This window comes from Gymnoscopelus braueri, assembly GCF_963280865.1.
Source record: "Gymnoscopelus braueri genome assembly, chromosome: 12".
In the NCBI taxonomy this organism is placed as follows: Eukaryota; Metazoa; Chordata; class Actinopteri; order Myctophiformes; family Myctophidae; genus Gymnoscopelus; species Gymnoscopelus braueri.
In genome coordinates this window covers 43981278-44001642 of record NC_137614.1, presented here as the reverse complement: position 1 = coordinate 44001642, position 20365 = coordinate 43981278, and the positions used below count along the sequence as shown (strand labels likewise).

The 20365-nt window shown below is 43.5% G+C and overlaps 1 protein-coding gene across 1 annotated transcript; it reads right to left on the bottom strand.

The window, feature by feature from the left end:
* Positions 1-18264: 18264 nt before the first annotated feature.
* Positions 18265-18867, bottom strand: LOC308096597 (GTPase IMAP family member 9-like; the record flags this gene model as incomplete). The annotated part of the gene is made up of 1 exon (XM_080444012.1): positions 18265-18867. The coding sequence occupies one exon, from the start codon at positions 18865-18867 to the stop codon at positions 18265-18267; it is 603 nt and encodes a 200-aa protein (XP_080300138.1).
* Positions 18868-20365: the final 1498 nt, after the last annotated feature.

Sequence of the window (20365 nt, the reverse complement as noted above, 5' to 3'; positions counted from 1 at the left end):
TAGTTGTTTATATTATTGGGAGTTTCTTAAAAAATAACTGTCTTTGATAAATATGTATTGTTTTATTATTGCTTGTTGCATTTAAGACAGACAGACAGACAGACAGACAGACAGACAGACAGACAGACACACACACGTTATCATGGCTCTGTCATGAAAAGTGTCAGAAATCATGCATAAAATATTCCCAATCAGTGCAGATCTGAAACTTCACTGTGTGACATTCAGGCATGCAAAGCATTTTAAAATGGAGATAAATTATACACAAATTGCAAAAATAAATTGAAGTGATGGCCAAGATAGCATTATCTGAGGAGTGTGTGTGTCTGATTTAAAAACTCAACTCAACTTTGGGGTGGCATTGATTTACTCTCTGTAATACTCAGACTCTCTCCAACCATCCGTAAATCAGCTCTGTTCTCAAGGCTGTGTGTGTGTGGGTGTGTGTGTGTGTGTGTGTGTGGGGGGGGGGGGGGGGGGGGGGAGGCTCGCTCTCAAAATGTCATTTGTTAAAACACAATTACAGATATTGATACCTGCAGCAGATGCTGCCTCTTACTGTAAGTCCAGTAGGCTGAAGAAGTCTAACGTTATTCACTGATAAAACTACTGATAAAACTATATGTTATGATGAAACCAGAGTCCTACAAATATGTTGTTTCAGCTGAGTGGACAATAATATTTCATGTATAAAGTGACAGGCTCTCAGAGTCACCGCTGTACTCATATATAGCCTACTGTGTACAAATATATGCAACCCTTGCTTAGCCTGGGACCAGACAAATCTGCCAGTGCGAAAAAGGAAAAAAAAAGCCCTCTGCGATTTGGGTCTGCATGGCACCGCTCCGTTGTGAATCCATTTCCTGCTCCCGAAGTCTGGGGTGACCAATCAGGGCCCAGTATTCAAATATGGGAGACTGTAATTAGTAGTTGGTTCTAACCAATCGCGTGCAGAGCCAGTCTTTTGATCCCGCCCCTTGGGGAAAAAAAACGTCCTCATAGAAGCACCAGACTCATATCCACACAGCGATATAGTCTGGCCACGCGAGGCTAACCCTTACTATCTCTTGGGAGTCATTGCTACCTCCCCTGGTCCTTACACTATATCTCTGTACGCCTCTCCATCTGCTGTGCGCCTACTTGTACTGTATATGGGGGGGGGGGGGGAATTCAGTGAAGATCACAGTCTGAAAGGGAAGCCACTGGTGCATATACTGTATGCCATCACACAGCCTGCTGTGCCATGCATGTGGAAATGTGGCATTTGAAAAAAATAGAAAAAATAACTGTTAAAGAAAAGGGATTTTTTTTAAAGGGATGGGGGGGGGAGGAGCAGAACTGTGCCAGCACACCGCACGCCAACAAAGCGGCTGCCTGCTTCTTCAAGGGAGCTGCTGTATGGTGCTAAGACAGAGTGGAGAGGTGGAGATGCGACCTGTCAGGGAGAGAGTGTGCGTGTGTGCGTGTGTGTGTGTGTGTGTGTGTGTGTGTGTGTGTGTGTGTACGTGCACACGCACGCCCACAACACACACACACACACACGTGCATCTGTGTGTTGTGGGGGGGAATTAATTCCCATCACCCTTTCGGCTCCAGCAACTTCTCATTTATATTGTAATGCAAATCCAGAGCATGTCCCAGATGGTGCTTTTCCAGCATGGTGGGTGCATAGAAATATGATTATTTATCCCTGACGCTCCTCAAGTCTTTAACTCTCCATCCTCCTGTCTCCACTGGCACTAGTTTAAGTCTGTACACTGTCATGTGTCTCTCCCTAATGATACCGAAGGGGGGGTGAAACACAGAGAAGTGCCTCATAGATGACAAGAGAGTGAGAGAGAAAGACAAATTAATATGAAAGTTGAGATAAAAAAAAGAGACTCAAGGTACGCAGCGACCTTGCCTAAGCATCACACTGAGTAGGATGTTCTAATGTGTCTAATGACTCACATGCTCTTTACGTCACCTCTGCTGAGCAAACTCAACTTACAAGACCACATCTTTGTTAAATGTCATCTATCTCTCACACACACACACACACACACACCCCCAATGTGGGACACAGAGGAGTCCTTTTGTCGGCTGCAATCAGCCAGGTTAGCATGTTAAATACTGTTTGTCACATTTATGTCAGTGAACAAAGCATCAACATCACACATCTTGCTGTAGAATCCCCAACCCACACAGCATTGAAACCTGACACAAAAGACTCAGACAAAGCAGTAGACTGAAGAAAACATTTTGAATGCTATCAAGAGAGACCCAGAAAGGGAATTAAGAATATCTGTATGAGCCAATAGCCATAGCAAGAAAGGTAATGCCTTGTTAATATCGTTCCGTTTCCCCTGCAGTCCATGCAAGTCCATTTACAGACTGTAAGTGAAAGCGTTTTGTAGTCTCTGCTGACGGGAGCAGCAGGGCGAGGTCATGCACAGCAGCATCATATAGCTGGGAGCTGCATTTTTGTGTGAGAGATGGGAGTAATCCTGAGGGACTGCGTGCTCCTGTAATCAGCTGTGTATTATAAGTACGTCTGATGTGTTGATAGCATACCTGCTCTTTCATCGTCTATACACTGGATCTGCTGTCTGCCGCAACACCATTTATATCACAGCTCCACGCTGCCAGCGCACAGTATTAGATCACAATCCAGTGTCAGACCAAATCCTCCAACCTCTCTAGCTTCATATCATACACATTGAGACAAGCACAAGTCTCTCCAGCTCTAATCCCTTTAACATACTGTAAAGTATTGAGCAAAGGGCCGTTCACACTGAGCACTACAACTATAACTATAAAAAATATAGTTTTAGAAATCATTCTAAGTCAAGTGGATGGCAGAGTTCACAGCAAATATTACAAAAATACAATGGTGAACGATATAGTTATAGTCATTGTTATAGTCTCATCTTCTCATCTTGATGTGACTTAAAAGCCTCTCTGGTATTGTTCCGACTCTAGAACCCTTATTAAATACCAACCTCCTTACAATTTAGGCATTTAGCAGACACCCTTATCCAGAGCGACTTACAAGTGCGAAATCGGCATGAACTCCAGTCAATAAACAATAAAGGTAAATAGTCACATGAATAGAGTGCAGAGTAAACAATGAACCTAGCATTAACAACGTAACAATAAAAATCACATTCTTAACATTTGAGGTCGAGAAAAAAAAACTAAGACAGAGAAACAAAATCATGAGAACAAATGACCAAGACACTATGTCTACACACAGTAAACTAACACCAAGAAGGGAATACAAGGAGAGTCAAGTGCTAGGGGGTGAGGTAGAGTCTGAAGAGGTGAGTCTTCATACTACGCTAGAAAATTGAGAGCGAATCTGCAGTTCTGACTGCAATGGGGAGATTATTCCACAGTTTGGGAGCCAGGAGGGACAAGAGTCTAGGAGTGTGTAGTGTTGAATCAATCATTATATCAGTTCTCCTGGCAGTCAACCTCATGTCGTCACTCAGACTACACCCAACCTTCATCTGAAATGTCAGTTTTAATAACTTCGATGTAACATAGGCCCTTAATATAAATGTAGTTATGTGCAGATTAGCATATGTCATTTTTCTCAAGCATCAAAAGTAGAACAAATTAAAAGCAATCTTAACCCTAACCCTCTAAATTGTGTTATGTAGCTTTTCCCTGTTAATGCGCCTCCCCAGTCAAGCATTCACTAACTGCTAGATAGTTGGCTGCTCACTGTTTTTCTTGTATAACAAGACTGAAGACTAAAAGCCCCGCTAGAGGCCCCAAGAGGCTGTGCTTGCGCTTTAAACGCAACCAGACCAAATTGGTTTTGACCAACTGACACCGTTACATCTTTACAGCCCGATGGGCTCACCAGTGGGGATAAAAAATAAAGTAAATGGCGGGCATAGTACATTCAGCAGCGTTCATCCTGCAATATGCCCATTATATTTTAAGACATCTTGTGTGCAAAACATTTAGCTTGAGCATGGGTGCTGGAGGCAACATAATGTAACCGGTTCACACAAACCGGTTCATCCTCCAGGGAGCATGAACGTGATGTTGTGCTCCTCACAGTCATCTTCTACTGGGCTGTCGTCATGCATCGCGTTCACCTGCCCACGCACATAGTCAGCGGTTGGCCACAGGCCTGGATGGTCTCCATAGCTTCACGTTGCTCACCATCTGTGCTCAAAGCAAAGCCTCACGTTGGCCACTACAGCAAAGGGTCCGACTGAACCTGGGAGGAGAGATCAGTGAATGCCGGTGACCATGCACTCCTCACTGAGCATGAAGAGAGCCCATCATGAGAAGGAGATAGAGAGAGTGTGTGTGTGTGTGTGTGTGTGTGTGTGTGTGTGTGTGTGTGTGTGTGTGTGTGTGTGTGTGTGTGTGTGTGTGTGTGTGTGTGTGTTCTCTTTCCAAGTTTTCATATTTGAAATCTATGACTATAACTAACTAATCGAGTGGTCACTCGATTATCACCTGCGTTTAGAGACGCATCAACCTCTCAACTGATTTATTCAGCTAGTCTTAATTTAGTTATGACACTAATTGGAAAAACTGATCTACAAGCTCACAAAGCATCACACGACTGCGGCCCTAGTATAGTGCCCTGGGGGACTCCGGTCAAGTATACCGTTTAACACTGGTCTTAGAGTCCCCACACAGTTAGGTCAAACTGAACTACTGCGACTAGCAGCTTTTGCCCGTCATCGAGTTTGTAGCACTTATTTTGATTTGACCGATTTAGCACAGCTCTCTGCATCCCACCACCGCCATCTGTAGGCCACAGTGGTAACGGCAGGCCTCGGAAGGATAACAGCTGCTCTCTCTTGCACGGTGTCTGCTCAACCAGTCAGCACACACATTGTGCCCGCAAACACTGCCTTCAGAATCAATTACTTACACACCACAGGTCACATAACAGTTCATTACTGTTCAATTACCACGGAATGTTCAATAGCAAGCCCAATGCAGGGGGAAAAATTTCAACCTCAATGTCAGGAACACATGGACAGAGTTCAAGCAAATACACTGAAGCAGATTAAACTGATGACAACAGCAGGAAGTTCGACAAACCTGGTTTCTAACGGAGTACTGAGTACTGACACACTAGCATCTACAGTAGAATCTCACTATGATGTCTGTTGGAGACAATAATATATTCAAGCTTCAAAAGAAATGAGTACCTAATATTCATTAGGTACTCATTTTAATGAATAAAATGTAGAGTATGTTAATACAATATAACTAGTACATCTGCAGTGGTTGGAGATGGTCACCCTACTATTCCATTGAGACATTTAGATCCTGGTGTCAGGTATGGATACAGTATGGATGCAGTACTGGTTATTATAATTTTTTCATTAGCTTTAAGAGGCTTTACACCTAATTGGGCCAGTCCTAAGTGAAACCATTTTTGTAATAAATATTTTAATATTTTATTTATATCAAAACGGAACATGTCATTGTATTTCTCATATAAGAACTATGACCTATAAAAAGGGTTATCCATTAACCTTGAAAGCAAATCTTGTTAATTGGTGGCACAAAATTTGTAGGGGTCATGAACTCAACTCTGTTGTATGCCAATTTGACTGGGCCTGGCTCCCGGTCTATCTCCTCTGAGGCTGTCAAACAGGGAGCTATTTTAACACGCTGCTGGTAAACAGTGTGTTAAAATGTTGCTAGATTTGTGTTCAGTGTTTTTCTATCCTATTGTGGTAGCTTTGTTTCATCAGCTTCCCCATTTCCTGAGCACCCCCTGGTTCTCTGCCTCCCCATTAGCCAGCTGTAGCACTTGCTTGAAGTTTCATCAGATGATACTTGACTAGGTAGCCAGGAAATGAAAAGAGGTGGCTGAAATTGATAAATCACCAGCAAACACTGAAAATGCTTTTATGGCGGCACCATGCAGAGTGCACTGCAGACATCTTTCAAGTGTGCTCTTTGAAATACAGTTTGTAAAGTTAGCACGTTATCATGGAATAGAAAATATATATACCTTTTCATCAGTAGCATAGCCTGTTTTTATTTTGTTCATTTTCCATCATTATATTTTTTTTCAATGATGATATACCAGCAGAGGAAAAAAACATTATTTAACACTATAAAACATGGCAAAGTAGGTCGATATTTTTTTCTATCTTGAAATCGATCTGAACTTGTGTTGCTTATTTTATCACGTTTAGACACACTCTCTCTGACTACATTTCAGATATTGACGTGTGTGTCGCCAAGGTGTGTTGTGAGTGGGAATTCGATCGGACCAGCGGTTGTCCAGAGCTGAAAATCCACAAAACTGTCCATCTGTGTGTCAGTATGTCATGTGCCCATGCATGTGGAGGTCCATGGAGAACGCACTGAATCTGTGTGAGTGTGTACGTCCGTGTCCTCCGGAACTGCCCGACTGGTCGACTAAATGTGGAGATATGGGGATCCCTTACCTTCTGACGCCATGTTGACGTCAGGAGTGCCGGGCATGCAACACTGCATGTATGACTCACATGAGGGCGGGGGAGACGCAAGTGATGTGAGCGAGGCAAGTCTGTCTATGTCCCCTTTTTACTCACATATGGAGATCCCAGATGTCATCAATATGACATGACAGTACTGACGTCAGAGACTAGCCTCTAAGCACTATGGTAGTGGGTACCGCACTGGGTCCTCTGACAACGGCTACAACTAGTACTTTGACAAGTACAATGGGTATTGCCTAGTCCCCTAGTTGTATTAAATTACTACGTAAATAAATCCAGAACCTGGTCAACAGTGCTTCTACAATAACACTGAAGATTGCATATCCGGTATTTGAGCAACAGAAACCAATCCACAATTGAGTTTTCCATGATCCCAAAATACATTTTACATTTAAAAAAAAAGTACAATTATTTCAGTCCTTACCTTATTCACTTTCTGCAGCCTGAGAGATGAGCGTCTCCAGCCAATCAGACGTCTCCAGAGTGTCCCAGCCAATCAGACGTCTCCAGGGTGTTCCGGCCAATCAGACAGTGTGTACCGGCCAATCAAGACGTCTCCAGTTTGTCCCAGCCAATAAGAAATCCCCAGAGTGTTCCAGCTAATCAGATGTCTCCAGTGTGTCCCAACCAATCAAAGAGGCACAACATCCCTGAAACACAATACCGCATAATACTCATTGTTTTTATGGTGGTAGCTATAAAGTACAGTCAGTCATCATATAGAAAAACAAGACAAATTGACCTCCAGTTTGATGATGACGAAAATAGTGTCACCCCACACAAAACTAAAATCCCAAAATATGAACTCTTTCACTGCCAAGAGTATTTTCATAAAGTACTCCCCCAGTGCCAGCAATTTGCGTGTTTTTTAATTTTTTAATTTTGTAATTTTTCATTCAAATAAATTATCTGATTGGGTTTTTAAACCCATACGACAGTTCTACCAGTAGAGAGCAGCAAATCGACACATTGATCATCTCGTTGAATCGCTCGCCCCCTCCCAAACAGGCTTACTGTACGTCACATCCGGTGATAAACCGGATGTAACTTTTTCGACAATCGCTGATCGGGCTAAATTACGATGTGATACACGACTACGATGACTGATCGTCACCCAGACCAAAGAGAATAGAAGTAGACCTCTCCGTTCGTTTTTTATACCGTGTGAAAAACAGTGACTTTCCCTATTCTGGCCAAAAATGACCGCGGAAAAAAATGAGAACCGGAAACGGAATCTGCGTCATGAAACCGGAACCCAATGAGTCTGAAGGAATCAGAAAGCGAAAGTGATCATGAAAAATAAACAGAATAGCGCGACCACAGTAAAAAGTAAAAACTCGGGATTTCTCGTTCTGGCAGGGAGGGTATTCAGAGAAAACTCGGGATAACTCGGGGCTTGGCACTGAGAGAGTTAAGTCCACAATCACTGGAACCAACAAATCGCCTATGTTTCTGTTTCTGTATTTTACCTCTGTTGTCACATAATGATCCGGTCACATTTCACATTATCAGGGTTTGTTAGGGAAAGCTAAGGTTTTGACAGAGGAGCTGAATTCTGCATTATGTCAGGACATTGTATTCCTCTGAAGACTACCATTAGCTACCATTGTGGCAGTGAAGAGAAGAGTGACGGATCAAGCTCACGATAAGGCTGTTACCCCATGCAGCCATTAATGTAGTACAGTTATGTAAAAAAAATTATAATGGCTTTCATATTTCATATAGAATACATATTTCTAAAGTGGCGTGCAGCGCTTTTGTAATTTACTGCGTACTGAAAAAGTTTTTAGTGCAGTGAATAAAATGTACATGAATATATTAGCTTCAAAGCCATAAATCGAGCCAATAAACAACGATAGATTCAAAGTGTTGAATTATTTTGTAGAACACTGCATGTTTGATCGCTTCTTTGTATGATCCATGAAAGACTTGTTTTCTCCCTTAATCCATTAAGACCGGGAAAGCATCCGGGTCATTTCAGATTTCTTTGGCTATTCAAAAATAGCAGATGTTGAAAAATCGTGAACATTTGAGCAAATCTTTGAATATGTATATTTTTTAAAGCGAACAATAACATTTGTAACTCAAATCTTTGCTTCTAGAATGGAGGTCCCTGGAACAAAATATTTTGAGATGGGGGTCCGCAGCCAAATACATATTTTGACATGAAAAAGTTTGAGAAGCACTGATATTATAGCAACATACGTTTTTTTTTAAAACTGTTAGGATTTAGAAGACATTTGTAGAATCAGGTTTTAATGGGCTAAACACTCCCTGCAGAGAGTGGACTCGGAGACGAGAATAAAAGCAAATGGGTGACTAGAGAAAGTTGACTGGCAAGCATTCCCGTCTCCCCCTGTGTACTTTCCAATACACAGCCAAGATGGCCATATTGTGTCTGAACAAATCGAATGGTTGGCGCTGTGACGAGGCAGTCTCTCTCTCTGTGTGGTGCAGAGACACAGAGTCAGCAGAAGCGTGCTCCTTCATTCCCAGGTCACCACATGATGCTGCAGGCTGCAGGGAGCCTCAGTCATTTTAACTCTACTGTTGGATGGATGAACTGTCATTAAGCCTTTTGGCTGGGAGGCAGGAATATAATGTGTCGTGACGACTATAATGTCCAAAACTGCAAAAATGCTAAAATAGCAGATCTACAAGCTCGCAACGTGTCGCGTCGCAACTCTATCACTATTATTATTGTGACAAAGTTCCTGCTACGTGGATACTGTGTCCTACTTGAATAATTTAAAGAGAGAACAAACAGTTGATGTCATTCCACACACTGCAAGGTATTTATAGGCTAACTGCTATATACTACGTCCATAAGGGAGTCATATGTAGGTTATAGTCCTGGATCTCACAAAAGACACAGAGACCTTGTTGCATTACACTTACAAAGACAAATCACAGACATATACACTCATTCACCCACGTTCACTGTAACCACTGACTTGCCCTGGCCTTACAACAGACATCATTCTGACCATTGTACAAGGAATAATCATTTCCCTAGCGACACATTAATACAATCCTCACTATACTCATAAGTGGCCATTCAGGGCTAAATGTACCATACACATGTATACATGGCCATTCAGGGCTAAATGTACCATACACATGTACATTATCTCTCTCTTTCTGCATCTCAGAGACGCAATCACACAAACAAGCTCTGCTCTCCGAGGCCGATTACAAACTGCTGTCATATCAGCAGAAGGGCTCAGAAACCCCTTTGCCATGGGAACAGAGATGGTTGCTCTCTCGTGGGTGATTAATGTCTGTTTTTTATGACCATGCAGTAAAGAAAAGGCTTTCTTTCACACATGCGTGCGCACACACACACACACACAAACACTTCACCCATAGATACACAAATCCATTACCACAACAGACATTTACAAGCAAATAAAATGTATTGTATGTGTATGGCCTTTAAAACCTGTCACACCTCCTGTGTCAGAGCTCTGGGGGGGAAAACTGCCCAGAGTGAGCTAAAATAATCGATGAAGGAGAAGGAAAGAGTGGGAGTGAAAAAGGAGTGAGATTAGTGATGTCTTGCTGTGCGCTCACTGGAACGCTAGCAGGCTAATTGCTTGGAGACCAAAAGCGAGGAGCTGGACAGAAGAGGGGAGCAGAAGGAATCAATGGTTAGAAGTTGTGGTGATGTATGTGGGTGGGAGCACGTGTAACAGAGTAGCCCTGCCTGGGGTCAAAGGGGGAGTGAATGGAACAGAGTAGCCCTGCCTAATATCAGCCCACTGGCCATGGGGGGGGGGGGGGATTCCCCTTTGGATGGGAGGTAGATGTTTGGTTTCCCACGTGTGAAACCCAGGTTCAAATCCTGGGTGTTGCACATGCATGGCGAGTCCTCTCCTCCTCTCTCCAGGAGCCGACGTCACCTGTGAGGATGCTCTGCCCCTCCCTCTCCTCCTCGCCCCCAGGACACTGTGTTGCCTAAGGATGCTCTACTCCTCTTTTCAGGAGCCTGTATCACCGGTAAAGCCTAATTATGCTTCACCGTACGACAGTGTCGCAATGCCTAAAATAGCAGACTCCCAGACTCCCAGCTCACAATGCGTCATGGATGTGACGTGTTGTGAGCTTGTACAGTAGGTCGGCTATTTTTGGCACACGACACACGTCATGCTGACCATCGGGCACCAGCACATTTACTCTAAATATGATATCTATGATGATCCTTGCAGGCTATATGCTTGCCAACTCCAGCGAGTTGCGACCTGTTATAGCGTCACCATGAGGCCGCTTTGAAACATTCGGAGTGGCAGATCTTCTTTGGCCTACTGGAAGTGGTGTGCGTGCAAAGTTTCACGCCAATTGGACACCGTGTTCATGATTTGTGGAATTTAGTTTAAAACGGGACCGTCCCGCAAACTTGTTCTCATGACTGCAGAGATATGGTGTGAGTTTTGGACAAATCTGTAGGAGTACGTAGTAGCAAACCATTTGTTTTGCCGGCCTCATGGTGGCACTATAACCGATAGCCGATCTGAAAAATGTCAGGCCAATTGGTCCAGCGGTGATCGAGCCAGTTCCGGCCTGGTGGTGATAACAACATGTTCTGAATTTTGTAAGCAAATGTGAGACATTTAGTATGCAGTAGCCATTTGTATTTGGACTCGAGCAAGCAGTGCATTGCATTTGATCCATTATGTGTATAAACAAAATGTACACGGGTAGGGTATTGGTTTAAATTAAGTGTTTTATTATTCTACAGTTTGTAATGTGCTACATCTTGCTTGGTTTAGACAAGCCTCCTACTGAAATCAATAAACATATTGTTGGACAAGTTTCAGCTATTGAAACAGTCAGCTAGCTTCATATTGAAAAGACCATAATCAATAATCATCTACTCTAAGTAATATCCCTTTACTCTCAGATATACAGATCAAAAAACCTCTCCCTCCTTCTGAGGGATCGATGAATAGAAGGATAAGAGGGGGGTCACTGTAGCAGAGGCATGAGGCCCTTGGGGCCTCTGGGATGTTATAGACAGGTAGACAGGTTTGTCTTCAGCCATGAGGAAACAGCAAAGACCAAAGTCACAGCACCAACGCAACATTGTCACTGTCTCAGGGCTGACTGGACACACTCTGTATGAATCATGTGGTACATTACTGCCTCCAAGTGGTGAAGAAGAATTTGGAAATGGTAGTGGATAATATTCAGCTAGCTTTGCATGTCATTTGATTGGTTAGGGGCACTTTAGAGTTCCAACCAATCAAATGGCTACAGCTTGCAGCTGGTTAAGTTTAGGCATGGATTTTGGTGTGGTAATACATTTTTAGACGGGTGACGAAGTCTCCCGTCTCTATACACAGCTTTGAGGAATTTGGCCTTAGCCCCGCCCCCCTATAAGACCTTTTGGAAGTGCACGCCCACAATTCCACGTCAGAGACAGAGCCCCATTTCAAGCACAGACACAGGCAGGCACAGGTCAGGTAGGCAGGCTGTTGCTGCCTCACCTGCCTCAAGCGCACACACACAGTTAAACTTAAAGGACTTTCATTTACGAGTGTGTACACGTTTAGATGACAACGTTCTCTCTAGTGAAAACGTCAAGGTGTCGTTGCGTTCTCACTTTTTATTTTGCCTTTAGACGGTGACGCACCACTGATTGAAAACGCTGTAGACAGACAGACAGACAGATAGATAGATATAAAATATTATTCATTTTCAAGATCCTTTTGAAAATAGCAGATCTACAAGCTCACTGTGAGCTTGTAGATCGGCTATTTTCAAATAGCCAATGTACTGTAGTATAGGTTTAAAGTGCTAATGTAGTCTTAGTCTAGTCGCCTCTTTGGGGCTTGTTTTCATAGAACTGGAAACTCCCACAGACGTATAGGGACTGACCTGCTTCACACTGTCACCTGTCTACACATAACATCTTATGTCATACGTCCTTGTTCCATTACGCGTGGCCACTGTGCACCAAAGCTCAGACAGCTTGACACATACAATCAATCATAGAAGGTTAAAAGCAGGGTTTTAAAAGTGTCAAGCACAAAAGGATATTGCTGACAAAAGTACACAACACTTTTATAAAAAAATACATCCTAAATAAAAAGTATCATAACTACGTCTTTGGTGTTTACAACACACCAAACCGTTTGAAAACCGGATAAAAATTGAGCAGGCTATGGTTATTTCAATAGTACATGCACCATAGACATAATGTTATGAATGACTGTCGCAAAATGGCCGCGGTTGTGCTACGCCCCCTTGAGCCATCTAGCCTTTGAATGCTCAACAGCATAGATATTAGAAACCTAGATACCTCATTGGCCTCTGCAGTTCATTGGGGCGACTTGTATCGCAATACACGGCGGCTCTTCCGTCTTCCGCAGGGAACCTGTCACTCAAAGTGACTACTGGCCAATCACAGCGCTCACAGTGCGTTGACTACTGGCCAATCACAGTGCGTCTTTTCCGGGACTTGTCAGTGCAATGGTTCTCAACCAGTGGTCCGGGAACCACCAGTGGTCATTGAGGGGGTTCCAGGTGGTACCCAGCTAAATGATGGAGAGTTGATAATAACCAAATGGACCCTTATAGATCTTTAAATCTTGAGTATAACATTTCACACTGTCAAGAGTCAAATTGTTAAACATCTGCATTACTTACTAAACAAGTACACAATTAGAGAACGTAAACAATTGTTATTTTGACAACAGCTTATCGAACGATAACATATTCTACGTTTTGGGTGTGAGAGGCTAAAGCTTATCAAACGGTGTTCCGTGACTCAAATGCTGAATAAATAATGGACCTTGATATGAAAAAGGACCAGTCTCTTATTTGAATTTCACAAATAGAGTGTGGAGTTTGCCAAGTTCCAACTAACTAGATGCTGCGCACAGCTGTCAGCTGCTGCCTCTCAAAGGGTTAAGAGCTGGGTTACAAAAAGACCCGCCCCCACCTGCCTCTGATTGGCCTACCGAACTTCCGCGTGTGTGACGCACAGGCAGCCCTGCGGAAGCAGGAAGCGCGCCCGAGATACAGACGCTTCAGAGCCGAATGAGGCGTCTACCTTTATATGTCTATGCTCAACAGTACCTGTTTGTTGCCAGCATGATTGGGCTGGACCATAGCAGGATAACAGAGGGGGGTTATGATGTGATGTGTGTTTGCAATTGCTAATAATGTTGAAGTAGAATCATTATTGGTGTTGTTCATTGAGTTTTAATAGATGTTATGAGAGTTAATGTTATCTGTATTTATGTATGTGTATTATTCGGTAATCTACCCCTTGACATGGTTGAGTCCAAACTAATTGCCTCCAGCTGAGTATAAAAGGCTGCCAGCCACAAACACACTAATTTGGTGGTAGGATGAGAGCTGGACACCACCATGTCATTTGTGTGGAGAGCATCCATGTATTTTTGTATTGTCTGTGAAACAATCAGAATAAATACACCTTTTTGGTTGCACCCTATCAAGGCCTCTGTACTATTTCCAACCGCACAGTCGGGCATCCTAATAGGTCTGTAACTGAGACTGAGAGTGTACAAATGGAACCACACGGACCCATAGGGTCTATTTGGTTCAATTTGTACACTCAGAGTTATGGGCGTCCTTGAAAATAAAAAGTTTGAGAACCACTGTACTGGCGGACTCCTATGTGCCATACATAGTGTCATAGTAAATGACTGACGTTCAGTAATTGGGTCTTATGATCAAAATAAGAACATTATAATGGTGTGTAAAACAGAACATTTAAGAATTTGTGACAGACAAGGCCACGTCTTTGCCACGGACACATTTGGCCGCTCTCTCACTTGGCAGTGGCAACAAGCAACAAAGTGGTCAATCATTCATTTCCAACGGTAGCTTGATTGATTGATTGATGTACTTTATTTAGTAAGACATGAGAAACAGCACATGGAAGTTCAATTCACAATACAAGGTCTACTAAACTGGATAACTCATAAAAGCACTAAGCTTGTTTAAAATGAGTTCCCACGCACACAAATCATGACGACATAAGAGACAGACAGATATACACTACTACAGGGGTCTTCAACGTTTTCAGGACATGGACCCCTTAGCCGAGAGAGAGATGAAGCAGGGACCCCCACTACATATTGTATAAAATTGTGTTGCAGATTTTAAAAAGTCATAGATTTCGTAGAGTTTCGTACAGCACTATCATCAGTGTATTAGTGTGTATTTTCAGACATTTAACCACTTGAACCATCAATACTTAGTCTGCTCTTTTTCCCCCCTCTACATCAAACCTCTTTGCCCAAAATAGTCGATCTACAAGCTCACAACGCTTCGCGCTGCGAGGCGTTGTGAGCTTGTAGTTCTGTTATTTTCTCGCTAATGTTCCACTCAGAATAGGGATTCTAGGGTTCAAGTGGTTAATGTAAAAAACATGATCTTATCACACAAAGATTTGGCGGCCCCCCTGTAGTAACTCTGAGGACCCCCTAGGGGTCCCGGACCCCCTGTTGAAGACCCCTGCACTACTATACAGAACGTCATACGATCAGCTTACAGGTTACTGGTATGAAACATAAGAAATATGTACAAGAAAGAAAAAAGGGGGGGGGGGGGGTTAGGTTAAGACTTTGACAGGGGCCAGTTTGGAATTGCAGCCTCCTGAAAGCTGGGCCTCTGCAACATTGTTTCTATGCCTCAAAACAGTTGGAAGTATCAAACAGGTTTGTGCTGCCCAGACTGGCAGAAAGGGATGTTTATAATAGATTCTGATTGCATGAAAGTTTTATTTATTAGAACGAATTATTTTAGTATAAATATACACTTAAACCCTACTGTGTTGACTGGAGTCCCCCACAGTCTACATTAGGAGCTGGACACGTATTTCCACCCTGCGTCCTGCGCCATAGACAAGCTAAACACAGTAGGGCAGTGGTTTTCAACCTTTTTCATGCCAAGGACCCCTAAATTGATATACATTTGGCCGCGGACCCCCATCTAAAAATGTTTTGTGCCAGGGATCCCCAGAAGCAAAGATTTTAGTTAAATGTTCGCTTTCAAAATATATATTCAAAGATATGCACACATTTAAGATTTTTCTAAAATAGCAGAGTGCCGTGCTATGAGCTTGTAGATCTGCTATTTTTGAATAGCCAAAGCTAAGTGGTGAAAATGATTGCGACGCTATGTTAACTCATTTCGCTGGGGATCCCCTGGAACCCCCTCCCCCCCTCAAGACTGCCAGAGCCACCCCCCTCCTGAAGAAACCGACACTTGACCCCTCTGAGGTCAAGAACTACAGACCAGTGAAGGTTTCCCTTCAATCCTTCATATCTAAAACTCTCGAACGTGCTGTCTTCAAACAACTGTCCTCGTACCTCCACCAGAACAACCTCCTGGACTCCAACTAGTCTGGGTTCAAAGTGGGTCACTCGACAGAGACTGCCCTCCTGGCAGTGACGGAGTCGCTCCATGCCGCTAAAGCGAACTCTCTCTCCTCCGTCCTGATACTCCTGGACCTGTCTGCAGCGTTCGACACAGTGAACCATCAGATCCTCCTCTCCACCCTCGAGGGGATGGGTGTCTCAGGCTCTGCACTCTCCCTGTTTGCATCCTACCTGACAGGTCGCTCCTACCAGGTGATGCTGAGAGGGTCTGTGTCAGAACCACACAGGCTCACTACTGGGGTTCCCCAAGGCTCGGTTCTGGGTCCTCTTCTTTTCTCTCTCTACACTACATCTCTTGGTGCTGTCATCCACTCCCATGGCTTTTCCTACCACTGCTATGCCGATGACACCCAGCTGATCCTCTCATTCCCCCCCTCTGACACACAAGTGGAGGCACTCATTGCTGCTTGTCTGGCTGACATCTCGGAGTGGATGTCGACGAACCACCTGAAGCTCAACCTGGACAAGACCGAGCTGATGTTCCTCCCGGGGAAGGGTTGTCCGCACCGAGACATGGCCATTACCATTGATAATGCTGTGGTGACGTCAACTCGGACTGCGAAGAATCTGGGAGTGACCTTGGATGATCAACTGTCGTTCTCGGCAAACATTGCATCAGTGACACGGTCCTGCAGATTCCTCCTCTACAACATCAGGAGGATTCGCCCCTTCCTCACGGAGAAGGCAGCCCAGGTGCTCATCCAGGCTCTTGTCATCTCCCGCCTGGACTACTGCAACTCCCTCCTTGTTGGTGCTCCGGCATCTGCCATCAGACCTCTGGAGCTTGTGTTCAGAAAGCTGCGGCTCGTCTGGTGTTCAACCGCCCCAAGTTCTCCCACACAACTATCCTTCTCCGTTCTCTACACTGGCTCCCCGTAGCGGCTCGCATTCAGTTTAAAACCCTGGTGCTAGCCTGTAGGGCAGTGAAAGGAACAGCTCCTTCTTACCTCCGGGCTATGGTCAATGCTTACACCCCTGCCCGACCACTTCGGTCTGCCACCTCGGGGCAACTGATTGCCTCGTCACTCAAGGGTCCTTCTGGTTGATCACACGGTCACGACTTTTTTCTGTTCTGGCCCCACAGTGGTGGAATGAACTTCCCACTGATGTCAGGACAGCAGAGTCACTGGCATCTTTCGCCGCAGGCTGAAATAGAAAACCCACCTCTTCAGGAAACACTACCCTTCCTCTTTGCCTGGCCTACTTGTTGTTAACTAGTTGTACGAACTCTTGTTTTATTGTTGTATTGTTTTATTGGATCTTGTTTAGTCAATACACTTATTTGTTTTAGCTCGTGCTCATTTGATTTTGCTATTTTGTCTCTTCTGTTTAAGAAAGTAGGTAGCTGATATATTGCACTTTTACCTTAGCGCTAGGTATACTCTTGGTTGCTTGTTTTTGCAGGAAATGCACTTAAGACTTCTGGTGACTTTGGATAAAAGCGTCTGCTAAATGACTGTAATGTAATGTATACTCTTTCTGGGGTCAAAAGTTTTAGCCCCTCTCTGTGGTGCAGATTGAAGTTTACATTGTTTACATTGTCAGATCACACTTAGAATAATATAATACAAATAATACAAATAATCTTGCCTATAATTCTACTAATTAGTCATTGAAATGTTTGCTGACTAAGTTACTGTCACACCTGTGTCTAAATTAAATGATCCAATTTATTTATTTTTCCACATAATTTAGCTTTTGTGGAGAGGAATAAAAATCAGTAGCCTGGGGACAACATTGTAGACATACTGTAGGTGTGTGAAAGACATGTCCCCACTATCTTGAAAATAACTTGAATTGTCCCCTCCATTAGACCCTCTGAAATTGTATGTATCACACGTGTTGTATGCTTTACTAATCTGCAGTGGTGTACTCAACCCCAGTAATTGACAAAGTATAGATACTCCTGGTCAAATATTACTCAACCACAAGTGAAAGTTCTGTCAAATTTTTACTTGAGTTAAACGTATTGGAGTAAAAATACTTAGGTAAGTAAAAGTAAAAAAATAAGGTTTTGACCAATGCAGCAGTACTTTATATGTCATTTTATTTACAAAATTACAAGTTATTTTAAACACTGTCTTCTCTCCGAAGCCTGAAATCCATGAGCCACAACACAACATGCATCAGTACCGCGGGAAGTAGGGGTGCGGGGGGTGCACCCCTACTCCCCCCAGGTACCGAATTTAGGTGAACCGAATAAACCGAATTTAGGTGACCAAAAAAACAAAAACGACCAAAACCGTGAAAAAAAATTCACGCGCGCATACCGCACCCTTAACCTAAAAGGTCTTCCCGCAGCTATGACATGCATAGCAATACATCGGCGGCAATCTGGGAACCCAGCGCCAAAAGAAAAGGAAAAACAGCACCCTCTGCTGTTTTTGACTATCTCAGTTGCAGAATCTGTTCTTGAGAACATTGTCGTCGGTTACTTGGAACAACTCAGCAGTGGTGTAGTGGCTTCTTCCGTTCGTTTGCACCATCAAATCGATTTTCACCAGCAGCTCAGTGACCTCAGAGGCATCCTTGGGTTTGTCGTTGAAGACATGATAGCGACCCTCACATTTTCTGATTAATTCTTGCAGTTTTGGACTCTCTTTCAAAAAGTCTTCAACTGGTTTACCTTTAAGCCCGTCACCAACAGTGAAGAGAACCATGGTGTATTTGTTTGACATTTCACCGTATACCAACTGAATAATTTCCACATATTTCAGCTCCTCTTCTGTGACTGGGATTCTTCCCAGTCTGATCACAATCAGGAACACATGGGGTCCAGGAGCAGCAAGACAAAAACACTGTTTTAACGCATTCATGACTTTGTCTTCACTAATATTGGTGTCAAACAAACATCCTGGTGTGACAACAACAGAGATGTTTCTACCATCCACTGCACCTCTGATTTTCTGACAGCTTATTGCCGGAGCACATGTGGGCCTACAGGCTTTATAACCCAGGATGGTGTTGTGTCTTGCAGCTCCAGACTTCCCAAACATCACAATGCGAACTTCTTCATCATGTGTTTTGACAGCTGGTGGATTCAAATGAAAGGGTTATGGATGATATGCATATTGGAGGTTTATGTGTGTGTGTCTGTCTGATATGTCTGTCTTGTCTGATATGTCTGTCTGTCTGATATGTCTGTCTGTCTGATAAGTCTGTCTGATCTGTCTGATAAGTCTGTCTGATCTGTCTGATCTGTCTGGATGATATGCATATTGGAGGTTTATGTGTGTGTGTCTGTCTGATAAGTCTGTCTGATCTGTCTGATAAGTCAGTCTGTCTGATAAGTCAGTCAGTCTGATAAGTCAGTCAGTCTGATAAGTCAGTCAGTCTGATAAGTCAGTCAGTCTGATAAGTCAGTCAGTCTGATAAGTCAGTCAGTCTGATAGATAAGTCAGTCAGTCTGATAGATAAGTCAGTCAGTCTGATGATAGATAAGTCAGTCAGTCTGATAGATAAGTCAGTCAGTCTGATAGATAAGTCAGTCAGTCTGATAGATAAGTCAGTCAGTCTGATAGATAAGTCTGTCTGTCTGTCTGTCTGTCTGTCTGTCTGTGAGAGAGAGGGGGCACATACGTGTTGCCATGTCTGTCTTGAAGTTTGTGTCTGAGAGAGAGAGAGAGAGAGAGAGAGACAGAGATTAGGTTGGTATCATTATAACAACAGATCTGCATACTCTATAAGACAGATGATTAAAAACAAAAAAACAATCTATAGCAATAGTTTTTCATCACATAATCAAATGAGATGCAATACAGTCTTTATACTGTAAGCAGGGGAGTTGTCATATAATAGCGGCACTTCTTAAAAGTTTAAATTATCAACAAAATCTCAAACAAAAAATGATTAACATATCGGCCTGTTGACCCATTTCCTTGTCTTATTTAGCTAATGGGCAAATGTGTTCAATTTAGCCCCAACAGATAGACATCAATGTGGTGACCATTTGACAACTATTGCAGGACATTGACATGCATGATGATGAAGTAGGGTATATCTCTGCTGTCGGGCAGAAACCAGCTTTTTTTTAAAAAGTGGAGTTAGGAGGTTTTGTTCATCATTGATAAGAACAGCTGAATGGACCTCAAGCTCACAATGAGGTTGGAAGTCAAAAGGGGGTGGAGCCTGGAGTCAGCAAAACCAGCTAACTCCACTGAATTGGCATCCAGGGAGTGTGTGTGCACACTTTTGCTGCGATCAAGCCAACGGTGCCGAAGATTAGCTGGTCACAGACGGACGGACGGACGCACGGACACACAGACACACGGACACACGGACACACGGATGGACGGACAGGGGGAAAAAACATACTCTCTCGCCATGCCTTTCGGCCTGGCGGAGACAAAAATGCAAACGTGTCAAAATGGAGTTAGCTGGTTTCTGCCCGACAGCAACGAATTAAGTAACTTGACTGATAGCCGTTTCACACTCGGGTCCCGGTGCGCACTCCAGACCGCTTGGCTAGTGTGAATGTTGCGAATCGTCCCCCGA